The sequence below is a fragment of the Mustela erminea genome, chromosome 18, assembly GCF_009829155.1.
Source record: "Mustela erminea isolate mMusErm1 chromosome 18, mMusErm1.Pri, whole genome shotgun sequence".
Taxonomy (NCBI): domain Eukaryota; kingdom Metazoa; phylum Chordata; class Mammalia; order Carnivora; family Mustelidae; genus Mustela; species Mustela erminea.
The window spans coordinates 36,614,313-36,640,358 of record NC_045631.1 but is presented as its reverse complement, the minus strand read 5'-3'; the positions used below and the strand labels follow the sequence as shown (position 1 = coordinate 36,640,358).

At 52.6% G+C, this 26,046-nt stretch overlaps 1 protein-coding gene across 1 annotated transcript; it reads right to left on the bottom strand.

Moving 5' to 3' along the window:
• Positions 1 to 367: 367 nt before the first annotated feature.
• On the bottom strand, positions 368 to 5,623 carry DLX3 (distal-less homeobox 3). The gene is made up of 3 exons (XM_032322779.1): positions 5,093 to 5,623; positions 3,800 to 3,990; positions 368 to 2,218 (listed from the first exon to the last, which is right to left on the bottom strand). Exons 1-3 carry the CDS (start codon positions 5,415 to 5,417, stop codon positions 1,871 to 1,873), a joined length of 864 nt encoding a protein of 287 aa, XP_032178670.1. The 5' UTR covers positions 5,418 to 5,623; the 3' UTR covers positions 368 to 1,870.
• Positions 5,624 to 26,046: the final 20,423 nt, after the last annotated feature.

The window sequence follows — 26,046 nt, the reverse complement described above, 5'->3', positions numbered from 1 at the left end:
CCAAGATCAAAGAGCAGCCCTGAGGTGACCTGGCGGCGGCGGCCGTGGCGGAAGGCAGCTGGCTGGCAGGGAACGCCAAGCGGCCAAGCAGAGTGGAGTCAGGGAGGCCACAGCCGGGAGCCTCCCACCCACCCCGACCTGCCCCAGTCGGGGGCAGCCACAGGGTCAGGAGCACCTGCAACCAGCGGCCAGGCCCAGCCCAGCCCTTGAGCCGAGAGTCCCAGCAGTGGATCCTCAGGACACAGAGTTCCCCAGGAGCCCCTGGAAGCTCAGAGGCCTCTCTGTGTCCAACACCTTCCCCAACTCCCAGGCCCTCCCCGAGAGCTGTCTGCCTCCAGCCTCCAGTTCAAAGAGCTCAGCGGTTATTTTCTTCTTTTTTATTAACGTTATATATAAAGATGGATCCAGTAAGAAAGCAGAAATGAGAAGGCTGGGAGGGAGTGGGAGTTGGCTTCGTTCCTGCCCGGCTCGGGTGGGACTCTGAGATCTACCTCGTCTCTCCTTGCTCCCGCACCTCCCACCAAACCCAGATCCGGCCGGAGCCCACATCCCTGTTTCTCTCTGCTCACAACGCATAGGCAGGTATGTCCAGGAGGAAAAGGCCACATAAATAGGAAACCACAGTAGGGAGGAGGCTGTTTCTCTCTGTTGCTCTTAAAAAAAAAAATTACTATATATATAGCTAGTCTATCACCTCCCCTTTTCTTCGATGTTTGACTACATCAGGGTGGAGGAAGGTTAGCTCTGGCAGGACGTCCGGGCCCAGGAGGGGCGACGCTACCAGCCCTTCAGACGGCCACCCCGTCACCCCTAAAGGCACGGAGCTGTCGCCCTCCCCTCTCTCCCCGTGCACCTCACCCGCCATTCTCCATCTGCGGGAGCAATCTGTTTCCAAAGTCACCGGAAAGGGGATGGTTTGGGGTTTGTCTTGCCTGGCATGCTTCCTTGGAGATTTGGGGTTTGGCGCCCAAACTGCCAACTTACTGCAGGAGAGAGAGGAAGAGGTGGGTGGGAGTGGGGCAGAGCTGAGGTGCCCATGCAGGGGAGACTGGTCCTATCTGGTAACAATGCCCTTTGTTTTCCTAGTTTTCAACAGCTTTTAAAACCAAAGTTGTGCAAAGTCCTGTACACGGAAGAAATGGGTCCTTAGGAAAGACCCCTGAGACCCACCGCTCCTCTCCGACCAGAGGAGGAGAGAGGACAGAGATGGTTCCTTGAGTTCTTCCCTCTAAAGCCACAGATATTAAACGATTCCCTCACTTGGGGAGATTTCTTTGGTTTAACCCTCAAATCTGAAATGAGGGCTAGAAGTGCAGGCTGGGAGCTTCCTGACATCCCCACCCTGAGTCTGGTCACGATGTCCAATGTCTTTTTGACAGAGGGGATGCTCGGGAAGTGGGGAGCCGCAGGTGGCTTAGGAGGGACCAGGCCTAGCAGGTCCTGGGATCCTTGGTGCCTGGTGCCCCGGCCCGGGCCTGAGCTGCAAACGCTCCATGGTCTCCCTGGTCCCCAAGGTCTCCAGTCTGCGGAACGAGCACTAAGTTTTAGAAGCTGGAAGGCGATGGGCCATTGAAAGCCAATCCAGGCTCCTGGAGCAGAAGGGGAACGGCTGTCCCAGCTGGAGTGGAGTGCCCCAATATCTGGAGGGGGACCCCAGTGCCTAGGCAGGGGGAGGGAGGTTCAGGGGACATCCGTGGTCCATGCAAATTTCATCTGGAAGCTCTCAGGTCCCTGGAGGAAGGGGCAAGGAAAGGGGGCAAGGGGTGCCTTTTCCCCAGTGCTCCTCGATGATTCCTGAGTGTCGGCTAGGACAGAGGTGCCTTCTGCCTGGTCCGGGGTCCTTCATGGGAGGTTCAGGCCAGGTGGGTGCTCAGTACACAGCCCCAGGGTTGGGCGGGGGCCCGGGGGAGGCGTGATGCAGGGCGGCCGGCTGAGGCGGCTGCTGCTGTAAGTGGGGTCCACTCAGGTTTTGTGCATGGTACCAGGAGTTGGTGGGGTCGTCCAGATAGCTTGGGGAGGCACTGTATGGGAGCGGTGGGGGCAGCTGGCTTCGGGCAGGGGCCGGAGTGGAGTGGGAGGAGGTGTCCCAGAGGGCGGGGGACGGCGGTGAGTTGCAGGCCATGGAATCACTGTTGTTGGGGCTGTGCTCCAGGGGCACCTCCCCGTTCTTGTAGAGCTTCTTAAATTTGGAGCGGCGGTTCTGGAACCAAATCTTCACCTGCGTGGGAGGGCATGCAGAAAAGGGGGAGCAAGTTAGCCTTTCAGGATGCTCAGCGAAAACCCCAAGAGGACCCAGCCTAGAGAGAGCAAGCCCAAGTTCAGCCCACCCCATTTTACACACAAGGTCCAGGCAAAACCCAAGGGTTTCAACCCAGGGCCAGCATCTTTATTCTATCTGGGCTAGAACGTGGAGAGGAACATTCCACTCCCTGGGTCCAAAGTCCGCTCTAGTGCGTGACCTTGGGCAAGCTACTTAACTTCTCCCATCTGCAAAATGGGGATGCTGACAGCCCCTACTTCATAGGGTCATCACGAGGCTCAAATAAATTCGGATGGATAAAGAACTTAGGACCGCCTGTGTGGCTAGCACTCAACAAAAGGCAGCCAGTGGGGTGGGGAACGGGCAGTTCGTGGCATTTGTTCACATAAGAAACCCATGGGCAGAGATGCACAGACCTACAGAGACAAACACACACCCACGTAAGCATCTCCATGTGCAGGAATGCACCCATTCACAGCATCGCACTCACACACCAGCTTATAAAGACACACACAGGCACAGAGGCACCCAGGTAAATGCCCTGTGAACGTGAGCACCCATGGGCACCCTGGGACTGGCTCACGGGGGTGACCTGGGGACTCAGGAGCAGGTGAGCCATGATTCCCCACTTTTCCCTTGGGGTATCTCCCCCTCCCCCTGCTGTTCCCCACCCCATGACTGATACAAACAATGAATCAGCTCCTCACGGGGTGACCCAGATTCCCAGCGGACAGGGCCCCACGCAGCCACCCAGGTCCGCCTGTCAACACCTGTAGGGATCCAGGCATCCAACAGCCACTCCCCCCTGAGCAGGGCCAGCCTGCTGGGGGGGCTCTAGGAACAAGCTGGGGGGAGGGGTGGAGCTCACCTTTGAGTTCTCATCCCCCTTTGGTGGGGTATCTCCCTCCCTGGCTTGGTGCAGAGGAAGGGGTGAAGCATTTGGGTCAAGCACTAATGTGGTGTTTGGGTAGAAGGGAACATTTCTGTACACATGCTCGCCAGTGTGCACAGCTGTGGATACAGCCATGTACACGTGTCCCTCCATCTATAAACACAATGACCCTTGAAAGGTCACACTCCTGTTGCGACCCTTCCCACATGTACACTGGCCCATTGGCATGTGTGCAAATGTACACGCATACACACGTGTATGTACGCTGCTACCCACACACGCCTGGCCTGCTGGCCGGGAGGGGGGGCCCAGACGGGAGGTGAACTCCTGTTAAGTGAGGGACAAGCCCTGCGGAGAAGCGTGGGAGCCAGGGCGTCTGGAGTAAGGGGAGGATACCTCTCCTTGTGGCAGACAGACACAGTTGCACAGGTTCACAAATAATGCACGCCTGTACACGTTTTAATGCAGAAACTTCCGACAGCAGTTGTGGCTCGGCATGGGGGAGGGGTGGCCTTCGCTCTAAGAGCGAGGGTTTCAAGGGCCTGCCGGCGATCTCAAAGGCCAGCCAGTTTGTCGGCGCCTGGGGAGCCCCCGGGTCCCGCGCGGCCCCACCAAGCCCCAGCGGCCGTCGCCGGCCCCTCACTGACCTGTGTCTGCGTGAGGCCCAGCTGCGCGGCCAGCTCGGCGCGCTCGGGCAGCGCCAGATACTGGGCCTTCTGGAAGCGGCGCTGCAGGGCGGCCAGCTGGTAGCTGGAGTAGATCGTGCGCGGCTTTCGGACCTTCTTGGGCTTCCCGTTCACCATGCGCACCTCGGCTTCCGGCTCCTCCTTCACGGATACTGCGGGCAACGCACGGGGTGGGGGGCGGCTCAGCCTGGGCCTGCGCCCCCTGCGCCCTTCGCGCCCCCGCGGGCAGTCCCAGGCTCCCGCCCAGCGACTCGCGGCGGGCCGCCCGCCTGCGCGCTCCGCCGTCCGCGCCCCGGCAGGGTGTTGCGGCGACCGAGCCGGACCGGGGGTTGAAGGCGGAGACCCGGACCCGGCGGCCGCCCACGACGCGCGCCCCCAGCCCGCAGCTCCGCGCCCGGGCCCCAGAGCGCCGTCCCCGGCGCCGGCCACCCGGGCGAGGACAGCCGAGGCTTCGGTCCGACGCCTGCCCGGCTCGCCTCTCAGCCTCTCGTCTCCTCGCCACCCTCCTGCCGGCCGCCCCCTTCCCGCCCCACCTTGCCCTCCGTCACCTCTCTCGCTCTTTCCCTCCTCTCTCCCTTCCTTCCTTTTTCTTTCCTAAACTTTTTTTTTTTTTTATTAAATCTTGGAATCGTTTTAGATTCTCAGAAAAGTTGCAAGCACAATACAAACTCCCTCTTCCTTCCTTCCTTTCTCCTTCCTTCTCTTTCTTTCTTGGCCTTTCTTGGGTTCCTTTCTCTCACTTTGTCTCTCCACATTTCTCTTTCGCTCCTTCTCCACCCCTTCTCTTTTTTTCACTTTTTCACTTCTCAGTCTCTGCTTCCGTGTGTGTGTGTGTGTGCGCGTGTGTGTGTGTGTGTGTGTGTGCCTTTCTCCAAGTTGCCCTTACCATTCACCTCCTATCCCCGGCCCATTTCCAGAGGGTTCCTGGAGTTTCCAGCCCGTTGCCTAACCTAACCCCAAGCCTTGCCACCCGTTGGAAGAGTTGATGTGCCGGCGAAAGCAACTCGATTCAGAAGTCCCCTGACACCCCTCTTCTCTTCCCTCCTCTAGTTGGCCCCATCCTCACCGAGACCCCGAGACCCCGGCGCACAGCCTTGCGACTGAAAGGTTGTCTGACCCCTCTGGGGTCATTTAACCCACCCTGCCTAACTTTAGACAGCATTTTTATTTTTTTTTAATCCCCTCAACGCGTCCCTAGATCTGGGGTTCAATTCCCCGTCTTTCTCTCCCTAGGGGAACCCTCCAGGCTCTCACCTGGATCCTGGGCGGGCAGCGGCTGCTCCCGGTACGCCCCGTATTGCCGGTAGGAGGCTCCATAGGTATATTCCGACTTTGGCGAGTAAGCGCCCGTGCCCGCAAGCCCGTTGAGATTGAACTGGTGGTGGTAGGTGTAGGGGTTCACGGTCTGGCCGTAGGGCTGGCCCGAGTAGTAGTCGTGCTGGGGAGCGCTGTAGTAGCCCAAATCGGTGACAGAAGACTCGGGCAGGGTGGGCGAGTCCTTGGAGCCCGCATGGCAGCTCAGCGAGCTGGAGATGTCGGTCAGGATGCTGCTGAGCTTGCGATCGAAGGAGCCACTCATCCTGGCGGGCGCCGCGGGTCCGGGGGCCGGCCTGGGCCGCCGAGCCGGAGCGGGCAGGAGCGCGGAGGAGGCACAGGAGACGAGGCGGGGGTGTGCGTCCGGGGGGGCGAGGGGAGGACCCGCAGGTTCTCGGGGGAGGGGAGGCCGAGGGGCGCCTAGACCATCGCCGGCCTTCCGGCGGTCGCTGCGCGCCTCCCGTCGCGTCCCAAGCCACAGTCAAATGCTGCCAGCTCCGCCCGGCCAGCCGGTTATAGACTCAATAGTGGAGTCGCGGAGGGAGGCTCCTGCGCTCTGATTGGCTGCAAGTCTTGCCTTCGAGGCAAAACATGCTCTTGCGCTCTTTCGTTCTCTCTCTCTTTCTCTTCTCTCTCCCCCATTCTTTGTTGTTACCCAAAACACACACACACACACACACACACACACACACACACACACCCCTTGTTACTCCTCCCGTGGCTCCCACCCCCAGTTCAGATAACCCCTCCAGCGTCTCTGCAGGAAGGCGTAGGGGGCGGGTGTCTCTGCCGGGCGCCCCCGGGATTTGCCAGTCTGTCTGTCTCCCTGGCTGCGGCTGGGAGGTGGGCTTAGGTGCGATGGAGAAGCAGGGGAATTTGCCCATTGGGCGTTTGTAGAGGGAGGTGGTCCAAGGTGGTGTGTGTGTGACACTATGCAAATAACAGGCGGACAGATGTGCCCAGAATGAGAAAGACCCAGGGCTCATGAAAATACTTTAAATTTCTTTTACAATCAGAAGAGAAGGAACAGACACTTTAGGTTGAAGAAAATGTTTGACTATAGGATATTGATTTATTTACAGCGATGCAGTCATAAAATGTAACCTTGAATGCCTTTCCAGAGAAAGGGGCCCATCAGGACAAAGTGCCACAGGACCGTGAATGTCATAATGGGGCCGTGAGGGTCCTGTTGGAGAGGTTGGGGGGGGTGCGGCTGGAGTGGGGGAGCAAGTGGGTGTGGATTTAGGGGTTTATCCAGAGGGTGGAGGGGCGTAACCTGTTGGGCGATGCTGTTTCAGAGACTGCCTGAGCTTGCTGGAGGGAGCAGGGGACCTGAGTCCCCATGAGGCTGGGTGGGACACAGGCTGGCTTTCTGTGTGTCTTGGTAAGTCTGGGGGGCCTATTCTGGGCACTGGGGACAACACTAAGGAAATGCGGGCATTTTTAGAGATCAGGTATATGGGACGGGTGGACTTGGTGCGTGTGGTGTAAGGGTTTCACGTGGTCCACAGTATACAGACATGCACAAAGGTGTAGGAGTGTGTGTGTGTGTGTGTGTGTGCATGCAGGAGTGGGCATGGGGGAGAGTATAAGCTGTGTGAGTGGAGGGCTGTGGGAGGGGGTTTCTGCGTGTGCATGCATAGTTGTATGCAAATGTATACAAAACTCTTAGCGCCTTCCCAGTCTCCAGTAGCTCTAACCCATGATGCCCACTGAGTCCTGTCCCTCGGAGAGGGCCCTGAAGAGGCTCCCCTTCCTGCCGGCGGGCGCCTCTTAGGTCCTATCTGGCCTGCAAAGTCATCCAAGTTGTTCCCAAGCCTACAATATTTCTCTATTCCACCCCCTATTCTGCTCTCCGCCTTCTTTGGGGGGGAGGGGAAGGTCCTCCAAATCTCAGTTCCCGGCCGCGTACGACCTTCACACGGGGCAGCCCTGTCAATTCTTCCCTGTCCCCTTGAGGGGCACGGCTGGGCTAAGGCCACCAAGGACACGCAGTGCCAGCGCGCCACCTTGTGGTTATTTCTGGACTCGGCAGCCTCCCATCGTCTCGACGGGCCCGGGGGTACGGGTTTCCCTCGCAGACTCCCCCGCCTGGCAGATAAGTGTGCAGGGGGCTCTTCGCCCCTGTCCAAACTTAGACTCCGTGGGCAGGCTGCCAGGGGCTCCCAGGGCTTTGGGAGCTGCAGCTGGCGGAGGCAGAGGGCCCCGGTCCTCGGGCCGAGGGGCTGGAGGGCCCGCCAGGTCTGAGCTGCTCCGGGGAGGCCGTAGCGTGGGAAAGGTGGGGGCGGGAGCCGGGCGAGGGGAGCGCTATCTGTCTGTCTATCTCCGCGTCCCCCTAGCGCCTATCGCCCGCCGCTCTGAGCCCGTGGCGGGGCGAGTTGCCACCCGCTCAGGATGCCCTCTGTTCTGTTGCCAAGAGGGCGCCTAGAAAGCCCGAGGCGTTGGGGGCAGCGAGGGCACTGGCCCGGCCGGCTCCCCTCCCAGGATGGGAGCGGGGGAAGAGGTCAGGGCCTGCTCTGGAGCACCCAGCTCCCCCCAGAAAAGAGACAGCCTATGGCAACCCCCCTTCTCATGCCTTCATTCATTCATTCACTACGGAGACAAGGAGGGCCGGGTGATTGGCAGATGGCAGGGAGTTAGTCTGCCTTCTTTATGAGGTCCTTGAAGAAGCTTCGCTCCTTTCTCTCCTCCCCCACCCCAACCTGCAGCTCCCAAGTTCAGTGAGTGAGCACTGGACTGGGAGTCCGGAATCCTGGAATCCTGCAAATGTGAATTACATTAGGCTAGTTTCTGTGCTACATTCGGCTCGGAGAGTCTGAAAGAAATGGACAAGACCGCACAGTGAAGACTTCAGTGAGCAATTCAACAAGGTTGGGTACGGTGAGATTAGCATCTGGTTCTCTGTTGCACTTTACGCTTCAAGACTCTAGGGACTGTATCTTGCTGTTCACTATCACCTCCCAGATACCTAGAGCAGGTCCTGACACACACAACCTCAGTCCTCAATAGATGTTTGTTGAATGAATAACTGAGATTCTCTACTCCTGGAGAGGGACTGAATCATCTTGTCTGAGTGTGCTTGCAGAATGACAGAAAGGGAAGGCGTGGAGCCGGCCCTGGTGTCAGGCTACCTCCCTCCAGGGTAGAAGTAGCAGCAGCTTCCCAGATAGGACCATGTGTGACCTCAGAGGGGCCCTGTCAGGTCACTGGGACTGGGGCCACCTGCCTTCGCCCAGGACCCTGTAGGCTCGGAGTTGGCAAGGCAGTGGGAGGATGTAGTGGGATCAGTGCTGCCCAGTGCATCTGCTCTGGGCCAGCATGATGAGCAGGTGTCAGCCGGGCCAGAGTCCCGCCGCTGGTGCTGGGATGCTGCGGGGTGGTCTGTTGGGAGCCTCTGTGAGGCTGGTGGGACAGGGGAGCTGTGGTCCATCGCCCACCCTCTCCCTGGGCACGAGAAACGGTAGACTGTTGAAGCAAGCTGCTTCTTGGAACCCAGGTATCGTGCTCTCTGGGCATGGCCACAGCAGCTGGGCTCAGGAGGCGCTGGATCCCAGGGGAGGAACTCAGGAGGAAGGCTGGAGGCAGAGGGAGAAGCGGTCCAGCCCTTGCTCTCTCCTTTGCCTGGGGAGCGGACGCCATCTAGTGGTCGGTATTAGGAGGCCAGAGTCCAGCTCCACCAGGGAGACCCGGGAAGGGAGTTTCGTGCAAAAGCCCCACCATCATACTCAGAAAGAATATGGTCTTCACTGATTTTAGGAGCCCTGTCCGCACTACATATTCACTTTTCCTTTTTTGTTTTTAAATATTTTATTTATTTATTCACGAGAGTCAGAGAGGCAGAGGGAGAAGCGAGCTCCCTGTGGGACCTGATCCCAGGAACCTGGGATCCTAAACTGAGCCAAAGGCAGACGCTTAACGACTGAGCCACCCAGGTGCCCCTAAATATTAATTTCTCATCACCACCTTGCCTTACTCTGCAGCTGCCATCTCCCTCCCCTGCACCCATCCTTGTCCAGCCAGTGGGTCTTTCTCTTAAGTTTGTCATTTGTAAATCAGAAAGTCGATGATTACGGGGCACCTAGGTGGTTCAGTTGGTTGAGGGCCCAACTCTTGATTTCGGCTCAGGTCATGATCCTGGGGTTGTGAGATTGAACCCCATGTCCAGCTCCTCACTCAGAGGGGAGTCCGCTTCCTCTCTTCCTGTCCTTCTGTCCTTCCCCCCGACCCTGCACTCTCTCTTTCTGCAATAAATAAATAAATCTTTTTAAAAAGTGGATTATTAGATGGTCTCTAAGTTCCCTTCAAACTCTGATTCTAAATTCTCGGACTCTTGTCATTCAAGGGGGAGCTCGCCTTCACCATCTCACCAACCTCCTTGGACATATACCCCAGACCTCCAGCCCTTGGCTGTCTGGATGTCTCCTGGAGTCCTTCATCTACCCAATAAATCCCTCCTGACCCTCTACTGTTCTTGGTGCTGGGGACAGAGTGATGAACAAGACAGACACAATACCCTCTCCATGAAGTCCAAGGTCAACAGGAGGAGTGGACACAAAAGCAGCCAGTTTTGCTATCATGTGACACATACTGGGAGAGGTGTGGCACGCTCTGCTGTGACACGGTGACATGGAGGCAGGAAGATATCTGGACTGAGACCTGAAGGTTGTGTGAGATTCAGCCAGAAAAAGCAAGGATAAGGGGAAGAAGGGAGTTCTGGAAAAAGTCTTTGCAAAGCCTCATGGGACTGCCTGGGGCACAGTGTAGGGGAAGGATTGGCTAAAGGGAAAGCTGGAGACCCAGAGCACAGAGATCTTAGAACCCCAGAGCAAAAGAATGGGCTTTATCTAGTGGCGACAGGGAACCACTGGAAGATTTTAATCAGGGGAGAGACATGACTGGGTGTTGGTTCTAGAAGGGTCTCTCTGGTTGCTGTGTGGGGATGAATCAGAGCTGACAAGAACAGAACCTGGGGGGACAGCCTGGAGACTACTGAAGGAGCCTGAGCAAGAGAGCTGTTGGGTCCAGGGTAAGGAGGAGGCAGTGAGGATGGAGAGAAGCAGATGGGTTTGAGAGACAGCGAGGAGGAGGGATAGTAGTGCTTGGAAATGGACTGGAGGTGAGTGACCAGGAGAGGGGACAGTGGAGACTAGTGGCAAAGTTTGAGACCATTCTCAGTGAGAGAGGAAGAGAGAACACAAAGAAGAGGGACTGCTTGACGAGCAGCCCTTTTAGTTTAGTTTTGCTCTTTTCAACCTTTTTGCAGAAAAGTGCACAAATCATAAATAACGAATTTGTGCGACCCAAACACAGCCATGTAACTGACAGCCAGGGTGGGAAGCGATGGTACCAGCCCTCAGAGGTCCCCTCAGGTTTCCTTCTGGTTATGACACCCCAAGGCTAAAGTCTCAGCTCCTACTATTAAAGGTCAGTTTTGCAAGATTTTGAACTTCGAAATAAATGGAAGTATACAGCGTATACTCTTTTATGTCTGACTTCTTTTGTTCAAGATTATGTTTGTGTGAGTTTGATATTATTGGATATATTGTAGATCATTCATTTTCGCTGTCATATGCAGGTTTCTATCATGTGTATATACCGCCATTTATTTATCTGTGCTGCTGTCTGTGGGCATTTGAGTAGTTTCCTGTTTGGGACCATCATGAGCAGCGCTACGGGCATTCTTGTACATGCCTTTTGGCGCGCACTGCTGTTGGGTACCTAACGGTGGACTTGTGGGGCCACAGAATGTATGTTTGGCTTTTAAAGATACTCCGGGGCGGGGGGCGCCTGGGTGGCTCAGTCAGTTAAGCGTCTGCCTTCAGCTCAGGTCATGATCCCAGAGTCCTGGGATCGAGTCCTGCATCTCCTGCTCCTCTCTTGTCTCTCTCTCCAACAAATAAGTAACATCTTAAAAAAACATTTTTTTTTTTTTAAAGAAGATATTGCCGGGGCCCTTGGATGGCTCAGTTGGTTGGGTGTCCAGCTCTTGATTTCAGCTCAGGTCATGATCTCCGGGTTCGGGGTCGAGCCCCACATCAAGCTCTGTACTCAGTGAGGAGTCTGCTTGAGATTTTTTTCTACCCCTCTCCTTCTGTCTCTCCCCTGGCCCTCCCTCTCTCTTTCTCTCTCTCTCTCTCAAAGAAATAAAATCTTAAAAACGAAGAAGAAGAAGATTCTGCCTAATCATTGTCCCAAGTGGTTAGGCTCAGTCAGCTCAGCTCTGACCACGCTGAGTGTGACCGGCTTTACGGGAGCTGTCCAGCAGGTAGTTGGCTCTATGGGTCTGAAAAATCAGAGTCTGGGATGGGAGATGCAAGTTGGGGGTTTGATGGATGAGATGGTTCTGGAAGGGAGGGACAGAAGAGAGCCAAAGAGAGTTCTAGGGCGACACCTGGGAGAGAGTGGCCAGGTTGGTGTCAGGCAGTCCAGAGGGCAGTGTCTGGGTGGCCCCGGGTGTGTCTGCGGGTGCTGCTGTCGCTGCTGAGTGTTTCGAGGAGGAGGGAGTGGTCAGCAAGGTCAAATCCTGCTGGGGACGTGCGGTTCGGGCAGGATGAGGATGGAGATGTGCCCTTTGGGTGACATTTCAAGGGGGGCAGTCAGTAACACCAGGCAGAGCGAGTTCGGTGGAGGGGAAGTGGGAAGGTTGTTTACAGCTGGTTGAGGGGCAGTAGGAGGGGCGGAGATGGAGAGAACAAGTGCAGGCAACGCTTGCCGAGGAAAGGCAGGAGGGAGCGGAAAGCGCGGTCGCTGGAGGGTATTTGGCACATTAGGAAAGGGGTGTGTGTGTGTGCGTGTGTGTGTGTGTGTGTGTGTTTTAAATGGAAGCAAGCTTGTTTAGATGTCAATTACAGCAGCCAGCAGAGAGGGGTTCATCAAAAGATCCATCCTTGAGTAGGTGGGAGGGAAGGATTGGAGCCCCACCCAAGGGGGGAGACTCACAGCATTTTCTCCCTGCCCTTGAGTCAAGAGGGAAGATGCAATGACAAGGGCTGGCTTTCATGCAGCACTGACCGTGACGGGCACTGCTCAAACCTTCTACACCGGAGTTCCTGCCCCACTACTCTATAAGGTGGCCACTCTCCTTTCCACCTTTTGACAGGGGGGAAACTGAGGCACAGAAAGACTAAGTAATTGGCATATTCAAGATTTGGACCCAGGAAGTCTGCCTTTTTTTTTTTAAAGGAAGCAGGCTCTTTGCTCAGCAGAGAGGCTGACACAGGGCTCCGTCTCAGGACCCTGAGATCATGACCTGAGTCAAAGGCAGAGGCTTTAACCCACTGAGCCACCCAGGCGCCCCAGCAGTCTGACTTTTAACCCCTCTGGGATGGAGGTACGTTTGCAGGTTTGGAGTCAGAAGTAAATGGAAAAGACTTTAGCTATTTTAAAGACTTTTAAATTATTTATTTATTTATTTATTTATTTATTTATTTTGACAGAGAAGTGGGTGGGGGGGAGACCACAAGCAGGCAGAGCAGCAGGCAAAGGGAAAGGGAGAAGCCGGCTTCTGCTGAGCAGGGAGGCCTACCTGGGGCTCGATCCCAGGACACTGGGATCATGACCCAAGCCAAAGGCAGATGTTTAGCCAACTGAGTCACCCAGGCACCCCCATAACAAATATTTTTAGTCATGTTTCAGTTTCCTTGACATGTGCAGAAGCACAATGAGATTACTGATGTTATACACATAGAAGGAGATTCTCCTTAGACACCTGCCTACAAGATGACTGTCAGGGTTGCTGTCCACGGCACAGATGTCAGAATGTTGACCTGTGAAGTCATTCTTAAAGAGTGAGAGAAGAGAAATGTCCTTCTCTAATTTGGAAGCATATGAAATACCAAAATGAAGAAAGGAGGGGCGCCAGTTGGTTAAGTTGAAAGGAGGTGGCTCAGTTGGTTAAGCATTTGATTTTGGCTCAGGTCATGACCTCAGGGTCTTGGGATTGGGTCTGGAGCCGGCTTCACGCTCAGCAGGGCGTCTGCTTCTCCCTCTCCCTTTGCCCCTCCCCCATCTCTCTCTCTGTCTCTCAAATACATAAAATCTTTTATTTTATTTTATTTTTTAAATATTTATTTATTTATTTATTTATTTGACAGAGAGAGAGATCACAAGTAGGCAGAGAGGCAGGCAGAGAGAGGGGGGGAAGCAGGCTCCCCACTGAGCAGAGAGCCCGATGTGGGGCTCCATCCCAGGACCTTGAGATCATGACCTGGGCTGAAGGCAGTGGCTTAACCCACTGAGCCACCCAGGCGCCCCCATAAAATCTTTTAATAAATGAAACGGTTACCTGGTGACTCAGTTGGTTAAGCGACTGCCTTCAGCTCAGGTCATGATCCCGGAGTCCTGGGATCGAGACCCGCATCGGGCTCCCAGCTCCATGGGAAGTCTGCTTCTCCCTCTGACCTTCTCCCCTCTCGTGCTCTCTCTTGCTCTGGTGGCTCTCTCTCAAATAAATAAATGAAATCTATTAAAAAATGAAATGAATCAGAGCAAAATGGAAATCTATATGCTATTTCTCCAAAACTGTTTGATGATCCTTGGACAGGCCATGGAGAACCTACAGAAGGATGAACTGACTGCCTTGGAATTGTTCCGTATCATGCACAGGCTATGCTAAAACTCATACAGTTAAAAAAAAAAAAAAAAAAGACTCACATTTAGGAAATAGGAGTGCTTCAGAACTCCAAAAAACAAAACAAAACAAAACAAAAAAAACCCAAAACACAAGACTTTCTTAATTTTTTAAATAGAAACTGTAACTTATTTGAAATCGACGTTAGTCTGGGTTCTCCAGAGAAAAGACCCAATATGATACCCATCCATCTGTCCATCTGTCTATCCATCTATCCATCTATCTATCTATCTATCATCTAACTGTTTAAGGAATTGGCTCATGTAGTTATGGAAGATGGAATTTCAAGATCTCTAATTAGCAAGCTGCAGACCCTTGAGAGCTGACTGTGAGGTTTCAGCCTGAGTTCCAAGGCCTGAGACCTGGGACCATGGATGGTGTAAGTTCCAGTGTGAAGGCAGGCAAAGACCGGTGTCCCAACATGAAGATAGCCAGAAGAGAGAGTGTCTTCTCTCCAATCAGCCTTTTATCCCATGCAGGACTTCAACAGATTGGATGAGAGGACCTCCCTCCACACCCCCGCCACCCCATTTGCCAACCACGATGATGGGGAGAGTAATCTTTACTCAGTCTACTGATTCAAATGCTAATCTCATTCATAAACACCCACTTGGACACACCAGAATAGTGTTTCTCCAAACACCTGGGCGCCCTTGACCCAATTCAGCCCACATAAAATTAACCGTCACAGAATCCAACTTGGATTTCACACTACAGATCACCTCCATGGGTTTTATTAAAGATTCACCTGTAATTTGAGAGGGGTAGGGACAGAAGGAAAGAACCTCAAGCAGACTTCCAACTGTTTGTGAGCCCCAAAAGGGGACTCAAACTCACAATTCTGGGATCATGATCTGAGCCCAAATCAAGACAGACGCTTTAACTAACTGACCTACCCAAGTGCCCCCAGATCACCTCTGTGTTTTAAAACCATTTTTCCTTGCATGGAGCACTGGGTGTGGTGCAAAAATAATGAATACTGTTATGCTGGGGAAAAAAAAAGACCAAAAAAAATTTATTTTCCTAAGAAAGAAGTCAATCAGGACATCTGGATGGCTCAGTCGTTAAGCATCTGCCTTCGGCTCAGGTCATGACCCGAGGATCCTGGATCGAGCCCTCATCAGGCACCCTGCTCAGCAGGGAGCCTGCTTCTCCCTCTCCCACTCCCCCTGCTTGTGCTCCTGCTCTCGCTGTTTCTCTCTGTCAAATAAATAAATAAATAAATAAAATCTTTTAAAAAATGATGGACATTTTAGTCATGGCTAGTCTATATGATTAACTCATAGACACAAAGGACCAGTTGATAAACAGTGGATCTACGAGATTGTAGATGCAGGATTGTAGATGCAAAGTAGCTGGACATTTTTGAGGAGCCGTAATATATTTCCACAAGTCTAAAATCCCACTGTTGCGAGTAAGTAGAATCCTAAGTGTTCCATGCCCATATGTTTTTGTTGAGGACAGATTTAGTTGGAAGTTATCACACTGGAGGGACACAAGGAATCCTATATTGTGGGCTTGTTAAGCACAGAGCTGTGGGTCCAAGTGACTTTGACATTTGACTCTGTGAAGTTTCAGCACTATATATAAAAGGAAAGGAGGCTGTCATGAAAAAAGGTGCAGGAAGTTCAAAGAAGTATTATTGGAATAGAAAACCAAGAATCACATTATCCTACCATGTCCTGGGTCAGACAGAAACATGCCATTGTTGTATTATTATTGTTGTTATTATTATTACCAAATATGAACAGTATCTGCTCCATTTGTCCTATCACATGTATGTTCTCCTTTTTAAAGTCTTAAACTTCTGAATCTTGAGAATAGGCCATCAGGGATGCCTGGCTGGCTCAGTTAAAAGTCTCTTGATCTCAGGGTTGTAAGTTCGAGCCCCACATTTGGCATAGAGATTACTTAAATAAATGAATAAACCTAAATTTTTAAAAAAAGAATACACAATCATATAGCTCACAGAATTTAAATGTCTAACAAAGAGTTCTTAAAGAGTTCAAATAAATTTTCCTATATCAGATAAAAAGAGATGTCCTAAAAATATTGTTATATTTTTCTCACACATATTATTTAATTGGTCCTATTATCATTTGGCGCTAATTGCCTCTTTTAACTAGTCGTATTATTTCATTTAAATAACAGCATTGGGGTGCCTGGGTGGCTTAGTGGGTTAAAGCCTCTTCCTTCGGCTCAGGTCATGATCCCAGGGTCCACCCGCATCGGGCTCTCTGCTCAGCGGGGAGCCTGCTTCCCTCTCTCTCTCTGCCTGCCTCTCTGCCTACTTGTGATCTCTCTCTCTGTGTCAAATAAATAAATTTAAATAAATAAATAAATAAATAAATAAATAACAGCATCTATGGACCAGGAAAGAAAATAATTTTAAAAAACCCATAATTTCAAATAACTCCATACTTTTATGTTAAAGACATAAAACATGCTTAGATAAAATATTATCAAGTTTTCTTTTTTTTTCTGGTTTGGCTGCATTTTTCTAGAAAGATTGGCCCTCTAAAAAGCTAATCAACTGTGGTTGAGGGCCCTCACTGCCTTCTGGAAGCCCGGAGCTTCACAGAGCTCAAATGAGGTCTACTCATCTCTCTCTCCATCTGCTTTCTATGGGGTTCCCCCCGCCCAGGCTTCTTCAGCTAAAAATCCTAGCCAGGAAAGCGCTTCTCCAGACACAGTCTTGGGATTGGGTCTCAGTGCGTGCCCTGAGTTCACACGCCTGTCCCTGACCCCCTTACTGTGTCCAAAGGAGCCTGGGTTATCAGCTCTTCCCAGAGCGGGAGGGAGCCTGTAGGAAGCCAGCTCCCTCAAAGACAGCTAGGGGATAGAGAAGTGGCAAAGAGAAACCTGGGACTCTTCCCAGAAGAGGGGAGAGATGCCGTGCAGGCAAAAGCATCTTTAGCTATCCATTACCCTGTTGGTGGCCAGCCAAAGTGCTTTCTCCTAAATCGCTTTGGGCCAGCTCCCCGAAGCCAAACAAACATGCATCCTTTTTATCACTTACTATATTATATTGAGATGATCTGTCACTGTGTCTCTCTTACTGATTGGACAGTGAGTTTCTCAAGGACAGGAGCCACCCCTGATTCCCGCTCTGTCCCCTACACCTTGCACCCAGCCAGGCACATCACGGATGCCCCGGGATCCCGTTCTTGGCTCTATTCTCAGCCCTCGGCTCACTTGTGCCTGGCACGATCTCTTCCGCTCCTATGGCTTTCGACGACAGTTCCAGCACAGGTCCCCCTGGGTGCAGGGCTGGGTGTCCTGCTGCCTTCCGGATGGTCTGAGTTGGACATCTCACAGACAGCTCAAACTCTTTTGGAAATGGAACCTCCCATCTTTATCCCTAAACACTAAGCATTCTCCTCCTCCACTGCTCCCTTTCTCAGGGACCATCGGTCGGTCACTCAATTTACTCTGCTCTCACCTGCCACCATCAGTCTACCCCCACGTGTCTGTTTGTTGTTTTTGTTTAAAGATTTTATTTGTTTATTTGTCAGAGAGAGAGAGAGCACAAGCGGGGGAAGCAGCAGGCAGAGGGAGAAGCAGGCTCCCTGCTGAGCAAGGAGACCGATGCGGGACTCGATCCCCAGAGCCCAGGATCGTGATCTGAGCCAAACGCAGCTTAACTGACTGAGCCACCCAGGACTCCCTCCCTTACATGTTTTTGATCCTGCTTCCCAGATATCTCTCAATGTCCCGTCTCTCCTCATCCCACTGCCCAACCTCAGGACGCCTCCCTGATGGTACAGTAGGCCTTCTGCTCCAGACCTCCCCCAGCCTGTCCCTCGGTGCTCAGCACCTGTCACCTTCACCAGGTGGCTCACTTCTCCAGGTGGCTCACTCCTTCTTGTCCTGGGAGATCAGTCCAAGGAGAAGCCCTCTATGTGGCCTCAGCCCTCAGCCGAGAGCCCTATACGTTGCTCTTCTGTGCTTTCCAACCCCTTATTCATTTAGTCCTCCTTTCAGTGGTGCATTTGACTGTGTGGCCACAGTGGGACTTGACAGCCGTTCGACAGCCTGTGGTAAAGCCTCTGCTTAGGCAGGTGGTCTCTTTGCCGGCCGGTTTCTCCTTGTAGACTGTGAGTGTCCAGGGAGCAGCCGCCGTGTTCCTTATCTCGGTGACTCCAGCCAGAGTTTATCCCGGGACTGGCACGTAGTAGGTGTTTAGCAATTGCTCCATGAGTGAATCAGCAGGGCGGCTCCCACAGAGGTTGGCAGACTTGGAAAGGGCCAGGTAGAAAGTATTTCAGCTTCTGTAGGCAGTGTGTTCTCCATTACAAACAAGAAAGCCACAGAGGATACGCAAATATAACACTGTATTTACAAAATGAGATGGGCCACCCTGCCTCAGGCTGGCCTTCCAGTCTGGGTGAGGGGAGGGGAGCCCTCTGATTCTTTCTCTGCCTTGAGGACAAAAGGGAAAAGAGGAAAACATGAAGGTCAGCCATAAGTAGAATTTTCTAAGGAACAAAGGTCAGGGAGGAATTTCTTTCCTTGGAAGTTTATTTAGTTAGTTATTTTTTGGGAAGATTTTATTTATTTATTTGAGAGAGAGAGTGGGCGGTTGGTGCAGAGGGAGAGGGAGAAGTAAGCTCCTTGCTGAGCTGGGAGCCTGATGTGGGGTTCCATTCCAGGACCCCAAGATCATGACCTGAGCCGACTGAGCCACCCAGGCAGCCTGGAGGTTTTAAAAACAAGAGAAAACTGCCCGATTATAGCTGAAAACCAAGGTGGTGAGGCCTGGGGAAGTGCAAGGAAAGTGTTACAATCCAGGCTTCTGCCATTGAACGAGGGCGCTGGGCCCTGACCTCGGCCTGCAGTTAGCACAGTCGCCACCAGGTGGCAGGCTTGTCCATTTCTAAATGCTGAGGACTCTGGCTGCTGGGCACTCAAGTTGGTTGATAAATTTATTTATCCATCATTTATTCATTCATGATTTGTATTCCCCAAGCACTTTGGACTCCTCCTATGTGCCAGCAGGCATTGTGCTAAGTGTGGGGAGGAAGCAAGTGGCCAAGACTAAGACTGTGTTCAAGGCATCTGCCTAAGCCCTCCCTACCCAGCGGCAGGTCAAATGCCCAGATGAGGGTCCGTAGCTGGGGTTAGATGTCTGTGGGGGAGGCCTGCTGCTGAGGTCTGTTCCCACTGAAGCCTCGTGGAATCATACCCGTTGCCCTCTGTTCTCATTCAGCAAGAGCCAACGGGCAACAGGCCCTGAGCGAGGTTTGGATTGCCTCCCACCCCGATCTCAGGTCTCCCACAACGGGTCTCAGGTGCAGCCACACACTGGTCCCTGGGGCTGAGGTTTTCTCCATCTCTGTTCCTCTTCCAACCAAGCCCAACCTCAAACCACCAGTTGCTCCCCTCCCCTGTCCCTCCCTTCCCTTTGCTCCGTTCTGGCAGCTTTTCTCCTAAGTGTCCATGCAGAGAGCAGGAAGTGGGCACTGGAGCAGGCCCACGGCCTGGGTGTCTTGAGGTCACTGTACCCCTTCTGCCAGAGGGAGGCCCCACAGTCCACAGAAAGCTAGGGTGGTCAGGGGTGAGCTTGGAGGCTAAGAACACACCTGAGAGTAACTGCCCTAAATTGAATCAGAGGCCCCCCGTGCACCTGCTTCCTTGAGGACCTCAGGAGCCCCAGGCTGCTCCTTATGCCCTGGGACTCCAGACCCAGCAGGGATGGGGTAGCACCTACCAGGATCACTTTTTGGACAGGGTCCCCAGATGGCTTCCTCGGCCATCAGCCAGGGAGCCCAGTCCTCTGGAAGAGCACCAGCCACTGTTGTGCCTTATTTCCTTCTCCCCTCTTGTCCTGCCCCAACTTCCCTGGCAACTGGGAACCCCCTCCTTCAGCCCAGTCCCCGTGCCTTCTGACTCACTGTGCAGCTCAGTTGAAAAGCATCTGGCCATGCCCATGGCTCTGGCATCCAGCCCGTTGGCCCTGCCTGAGAGACGCCCCTTCCTCAAGTGCCTCCATGAGGATTATGTCCATTGAAAACTTCCCCACCTCATCCCCAAGAAGAAAATCCCCTCTGATAAGGGGGGGTGGCAGAGCACACACCGCCCCCCCCGCCGCCATATCCTGTGCCAGGTGGAGTGGGAGTCCCAGTCTTATCAGCTCATCACATTCTGAACATTCCTCGTGGGCGGGGGGGGGGGGGGGGAGGACGGGTGGCCAGAAGAGGAGAATGCTGCTGGACTCCAATATCCCAGGTCTTGGGGTACGCCAGTTTCTCCCCCCACCCAGGGCTCAGGTGCCTCCCAGCCCCTTGTGTCTTGGTCTCTGTGTCTACCTCCTCATCCTCTTCTGATCTGTTTTGTTCTTCCTCTTCCTCCATTTTCTCTTCCCTCTCTCAGCCCTGTCATCTCAGGAATTTGCAGTAGAATGTAGGGGGACCAAGCTAGGGTTCTCTGCAGGGCCTTTGTCCCTGTTCTAGGCAATCAGGCACTCGGGGTTTGGTCCAGCCCCAGCTCGGCCCCACTTCCCTGTGCATCCTGAGTCTGGGACTTGCCCTCTCTGGTCATGGGCTCATCCTGCCGCATGAGTGCAGGTATTCTACACCAGTCTCTTTCCACAAAGCCTCTTTCCAAACTGCACAGGACCAGAAGTGAGAGCCAATTCCTCCATGGCCTCCCACCTCCAGCCCAGGCTCCCTCCCTCTCTTGCTGCCTGCCCACCTTCTTTACACAGCATCTGTCGGTATGGGTCCAGTACTTGGACAAAGTTTTTCTATTCCTAGAACATATGCACATTCCCCTGACTTCTGGCCACCTCCCAACTTCTGACCAGAGTGGTAGTTGAAGTGGGGCTGGAATCCAGCAAACCTGAGTTCTAATGCTGGGTCTGCCGGTAACTTATTGCGTGATCTGAGACTAGTCACCACCATACTCTGAGCTTTAATTACCTGAGAAATGATGGGAGTGGACTGGTCGTCTCATGTTCCAGAACCAAAGGGTAACACCCGGCGACCTAGGCTGAAGGTTAAATGGAGGACCTGAAGGGGAGTCATGATGGAGGTGCTTCCCTTTGGAGACAACCCTTTTTTGTTTTTTGAGTGCTGAGCAGGCTACTCCCAGGGGCTCCCCTCCCACGAAGTGTTCCCTACTCCAAGCCCGTAGACCATTCTCTTATCAGAAAAATGTCCAAAAGTGTATTACTATGTAGAGTATCTCCAAACACACACAGCCAGCATCAAGCTTAATGGCGAAATATTGGAATATTGGAATATTCTGATCTCTACTGAGATCAGAAACCAGACAAGGATCTTCCTATCCCCACTTCTGTCCAGCATGATACTTAAAAGACCAGACAGGGCAACATGTCAAGAAAAAGGAGTTATGAGAATTGTAAAGGAAAAAATAAAACTACCAATATTTAGATAACATAATGGCACACGCAGAAAAATCAAAAAAATATACAAACTATTGGAATAAATATGTGAATTTAGCAAGGTCACTGGATATAAGTTCAGTATAAGAAATCAAATATCTTTCAAGGTACTATCAGTGCACAATTAGAGAAAGGAATTCAAAAGAAAATCATTTATACATCATAAAGATATCAAATTTCTCTTTTTAAAGATTTTATTTATTTATTTGTCAGATATCTCAAGTAGGCAGAGAGGTAGGCAGAGAGAGAGGGGGAAGCAGGATCCCTGCTGAGCAGAGACCCTGATGTGGGGCTTGATCCCAGAACCCTGAGATCATGACCTGAGCCAAAGGCAGAGGCTTAACCTGCTGAGCCATCCAGGTGCCCCAAGATATCAAATTCTTATTGAGAAATAAACCTAACCAGAAGAGTAAAATATCACTCAATATACAGAAAATCATAAAACATCATTGAAAAATACTGTAAAATATCTACATTAACAGAGGGGTATACAGTGTTCATGGATTGGAAGATTCAATATTGTAAAAGTATTAATTCTTCACAAGTCAATCTATAGATTCAATGCAATCCCAATCAAAATCCTAGCAGAAATGTGTGTGAGTTTATATGAACAAGTTGATTCTAAAATTTATATGGAAATACAAAAGACCAAGAATAGCTAAGAGGTTTTTTTTGTTTTGTTTTGTTTTTGTTTTTGTTTTTGTTTTTAAGAGAAGGGAGAGGAAGGGTCAGAGGGAGAGGGAGAATCTTCAGCAGGCTCCACACCAGTCTGGAGCCAGACAAAGGGATTGATCTCACAACCCTGAGATTATGACCCGAGCTGAAATCAAGAGTTGGATGCTTGGGGCGCCTGGGTGGCTCAGTGGGTTAAGCCTCTGCCTTTGGCTCAGGTCATGATCTCATTATATATATATATATATATATATATATATATATATATATATATATGTTGGATGCTTAACCAACTGAGCCATCCAGGTGCCCCAAGACTCTCTTGAAGAAGAGAAAAGTTGGAGGACTTCTAGCACCAGATATTAAGACAATGTGGTATTAGTGAAAGAATAGACCAGTAGAAAAAAAATAGAGAGCCCTGAAACAGATCCACATAAAAATGGCCACTTGATTTTTGATACAGATATTGCTGCTTCACTATACAGAGAAAAGCATGGTCTTCTCAATAAATGGTGCTGGGTTGACTAGATATTCATATGGAAAAAAGCTATAAAAGATATCTTGATCCTGGGGCACCTAGGTGGCTCAGTGGGTTAAGCCTCTGCCTTTGACTCAGGTTGTGATCTCAGGGTCCTGGGATCGAGCCCTGCATCAGGCTCTCTGCTCAGTGGAGAGCCTGATTCCCCCTCTCTCTGCCTCTCTGCCTACTTGTGATCTCTATCTCTGTCAAATAAATGAATAAAGTCTTAAAAAAAAACACTTAAATACAGAAAAGTAAAACAACTAGAAGAAAACATTAAAATGTCTTCAGACATTTTAGGGGTAGGCCAAGTTTTCTTAAATAGGACACAAAATTCACTAACCATAATGGAAAAAAACTTGATAAAGTATTCTCCATTAAAATGAAGGACTTCTGTTTATCAAAAGTCACTATTAAGAAAGTGACCAAAAAAGCTACAGAGTTGTAGAGGGATTGTATCCAGAATATATAAAGAACTCTTACAGATCAATAAAAGTAAGATGAAGAACCCAATGGAAAATGGGCGAGTGACTTGAACAGGCACTTCACAAATAAGGCTTTTCAAATGGCCTGTGAACCTAAGGGAAGGTGTGACATCATGTCAGGAGGAAAATGTAAAAATCGCAATGAGCTAAAATGAAAAGACCAACGGAATATGGCAGGACTATGAAGCATATAGCACTTTCATACATGACTGAGGGAGTGTAAGTTGGCAGAACTGCTTTGGAAAATCTTATGACAGCATCAATTAAAGCTGAACATATTCTGCCCCTATGGTCTAGCATTTCCACTTCTGGGCATGTGTCCAACATGAAAAGCATACATTATGTTCCAAACGATACACACAAGGATGCCAGGAGCCCTGAACTAAAACACACCCAGATGTCCGTTGGCAGTAGACTAGATCAACAATGGGTGGTCTATTCATATGACGGCATACGATACAATATGAAGGAACAAACTTCAACTGGAAGAAGCAATACAGATGAATCTTGGGCAGCATGGGTAGGAGGAGACAGAGACGGACACAGCAGAGGACAGAGAACCAACAAGATCACAAGACAACAGGCAACCAGGGTGAGATGGAGCATGGCTGTGGGAGGAGGGGCAGCTGGGTGCTTGGACACCAGTGGTGTCCGATAGTCAGTTGTGGGTGGAAACGTAGGCCACCTCCCTCCTTTGTCACCCCCACCTTTCAGAAATGACACCCTCCCTCTCCACTGGTGAGCAATATTTAGGGAGGAATTAAAGAGGGAAGGCCTGACCAAGGGCAGAGCCAACAGCCCACGGGAGAGGGGCAGAGAGGACACGCAGAATCTGGCAATCGGTGGAAATCGGAGGGAGAGGGGACACCCCAGGCCCCTCAGGGTGAGGGCTGAAGCTTGAAATCCCAGCATGGATTTTTACATGAGAGGAGCAGACTGAGTCTGGAAGCCTAGAGAGCTCATGAACCCGGGCGATCGACCCTGAGGTTTCATGTGAGGCAAGCAGGGGAGAAAAGTGCAGCATAGGGCCCTCTGCTCCACGAATTTCCCCCTAGCCGCTTCCTGCATGGGTGCAGGGCTGCAGAAGGCCAGCCCCTCTCAGGCGGACAGGACATAAACATGTGGAGGATGTCAGTAGCCAAAGGCCAAGACGGCTGGAGGAGGCCACTGAGATTCACCTCAGTGACACTGGGAAGCGTGAAGGAGAGACCGCCCCTCTGAACCCGCCCTCCAAGTCTCTGAGTGGAAGGACTCTGAGCTCCCAGTCCTCGACAGCCCTTGTTTATGCTGCTTCCCTCCAGGGTCTTGTCTGTGGGGAGGCACCTTGGAGGAGATCTCACCAGCAGGGAACCATCGTCAGCATGACCCCAGCTGATCAGCAGGAAAACCAGTGGAGGGGATGCCTCACTATCTCTGTTGTGCAAATGAGGCTCCATCCCAGGCCCAAAGTGCCCAGCTGGGAAGCCATGGGGGTGGGTGTCCTTGGGAGGTGGGGGGGCTGTAGGGAAGAGGCGGCACCCTGGGTGAGTTGGCGGGAAGACAGGGAACAGGCTCTGCTCCTGTGGTCAGGGAGGGTCTATCTAGTTCAGTGTGGGGGTAAGGGGGCAGCAGGGGTGGATGGAGCCCCCAAAAGGAATAGGACCCTCCTCATCAAGGCCCATCTCCAAACGCCACCTTCTCCAGCAAGCCCTCCTAGATGTCTTCATCAGAGAGGCTTTCCCTAGTCTCGTCCCCATCCCCCAACGTCCCAAAAGGTAGAGCACACCACCCCTCCACCTGAGTGAGACACCTGCTCCGTCTGTCTCCCCACATAACTTGTGGACATCTGTGCAGCCAGGCCGGGCCTCCTCTAAGTTGGCACAGAGCAGGGGCTCACCAGCACTTTCTGAGTCAGCCGGAGAGGGGTCGGCTCCACCTGGAGGACTTCTTGAGGGAAGGTGCCCTGGAGCCTGGGAGAAAAGCCAGAGCACCTTCCAGATGTTGAGGGGAAAGGAAAGAGAGAAGAGGGAACCTGTGTGCTGGGAAGGAGTGCTCACGGCTGCTGGGACAGCCACATTTCCCACCAAACACCCCAAGTCTAGGGCAGACCTGCTCTTGCTGCCCTGGCTGGGAACCCCCAAAGGTGTACAAGGACTGGCCTATTCCCGTGACCAGTTCCAGCCAGGGAAGCCCAGGTCTGGGCAAGGAAAGGCCATGGTGAGCCAGAGGGCTTGTCCTTTATTGGTAAGCTGGACCCCATGGGACCTAAGCATCCCTCCCAGCACCAACCATGAACAGATGGGGGCTCCCCCTGGGGCAGGTGGCAGCTCCTCCCATTGTCTTCGGGGGTTGGGGTGTTTGCGGGAAAGGGGAGCAGGTGTTTACTTGGGCAGGAGAGACTTGGCCGAAGTTCAGACTTAGCTACTTAAAGCAGACGGTGAGGGGGAGAGATGCTGTTTGTTCCTGCGCTGTTGCCCCAAACCTCCCAGGCACTGGCGGGGACAGGCAGACACAGAGGCCGGGGGTCTAGGCTCTCCACACTTTGGGAGAATCCACAACCACTTTTCCCGGGCCAGCCTTTTGGGTGGGCTGCATTTGGGTTCCTGTCCTAGCCTGTGTTTGCAGAAGGACGAGAGACGAGGACTGAGGAGACTGAGACACAGAGGGAGCCAGGACAAGAGGGCGGAAGTAGGGCGATGGAGGTGAAGGGGGAGTAGGGACAAGGGTCCAGAAGGGCCCTAGGAGTGGGGCAGGGCAGCCCTTCATCCTGGCCCAGAGGTGGGGAGCTGCACAGGGCCAGCCCCTGTCCACTGCCCACGACCTGGGTCTTCACTTTCCTGGGGCCCGCCCCACACTTGCAGGTGGTTCTGGGCTTGTGTCCAGGGCCTGTCGTGGGTGATGTGACCGTACTCTGGGAGGTGGCTCCCCATCGGCCCAGGGCAGCGCCACCCCCTTCTGACCAGCTCCTTGATTATCTTTTCCCGTCAGCTCTGCCTCGAGGGACAGCCTCCAGCCCAGGATGGAAGGCAGGCAGCAGCTTATCGGCTGCAGCCTGGCCCTGTGGGAGCCCCGGCTCCTGGGGGCCTGGATAATGTGAACCAGGGAGACCAGGGAGATGGCTCCCACCCCCCATCCTGGGAGCCTGGGAGGCCCCCTTCCTGCCCCCAGTTTCCCAGTGGCTCCTCTGAGAGCAGGCCTGAGGCT

Excerpts from the sequence above, each read along its gene's own strand:
- DLX3 (XM_032322779.1), bottom strand. The coding sequence starts at position 5,417 with ATGAGTGGCTCCTTCGATCGCAAGCTCAGCAGCATCCTGACCGACATC. Across the intron at positions 3,991-5,092 it reads GCTGCCCGCCCAGGATCCAG|TATCCGTGAAGGAGGAGCCG; the intron begins GTGAGAGCCTGG and ends CGTTGCCCGCAG. Across the intron at positions 2,219-3,799 it reads TGGGCCTCACGCAGACACAG|GTGAAGATTTGGTTCCAGAA; the intron begins GTCAGTGAGGGG and ends CCTCCCACGCAG.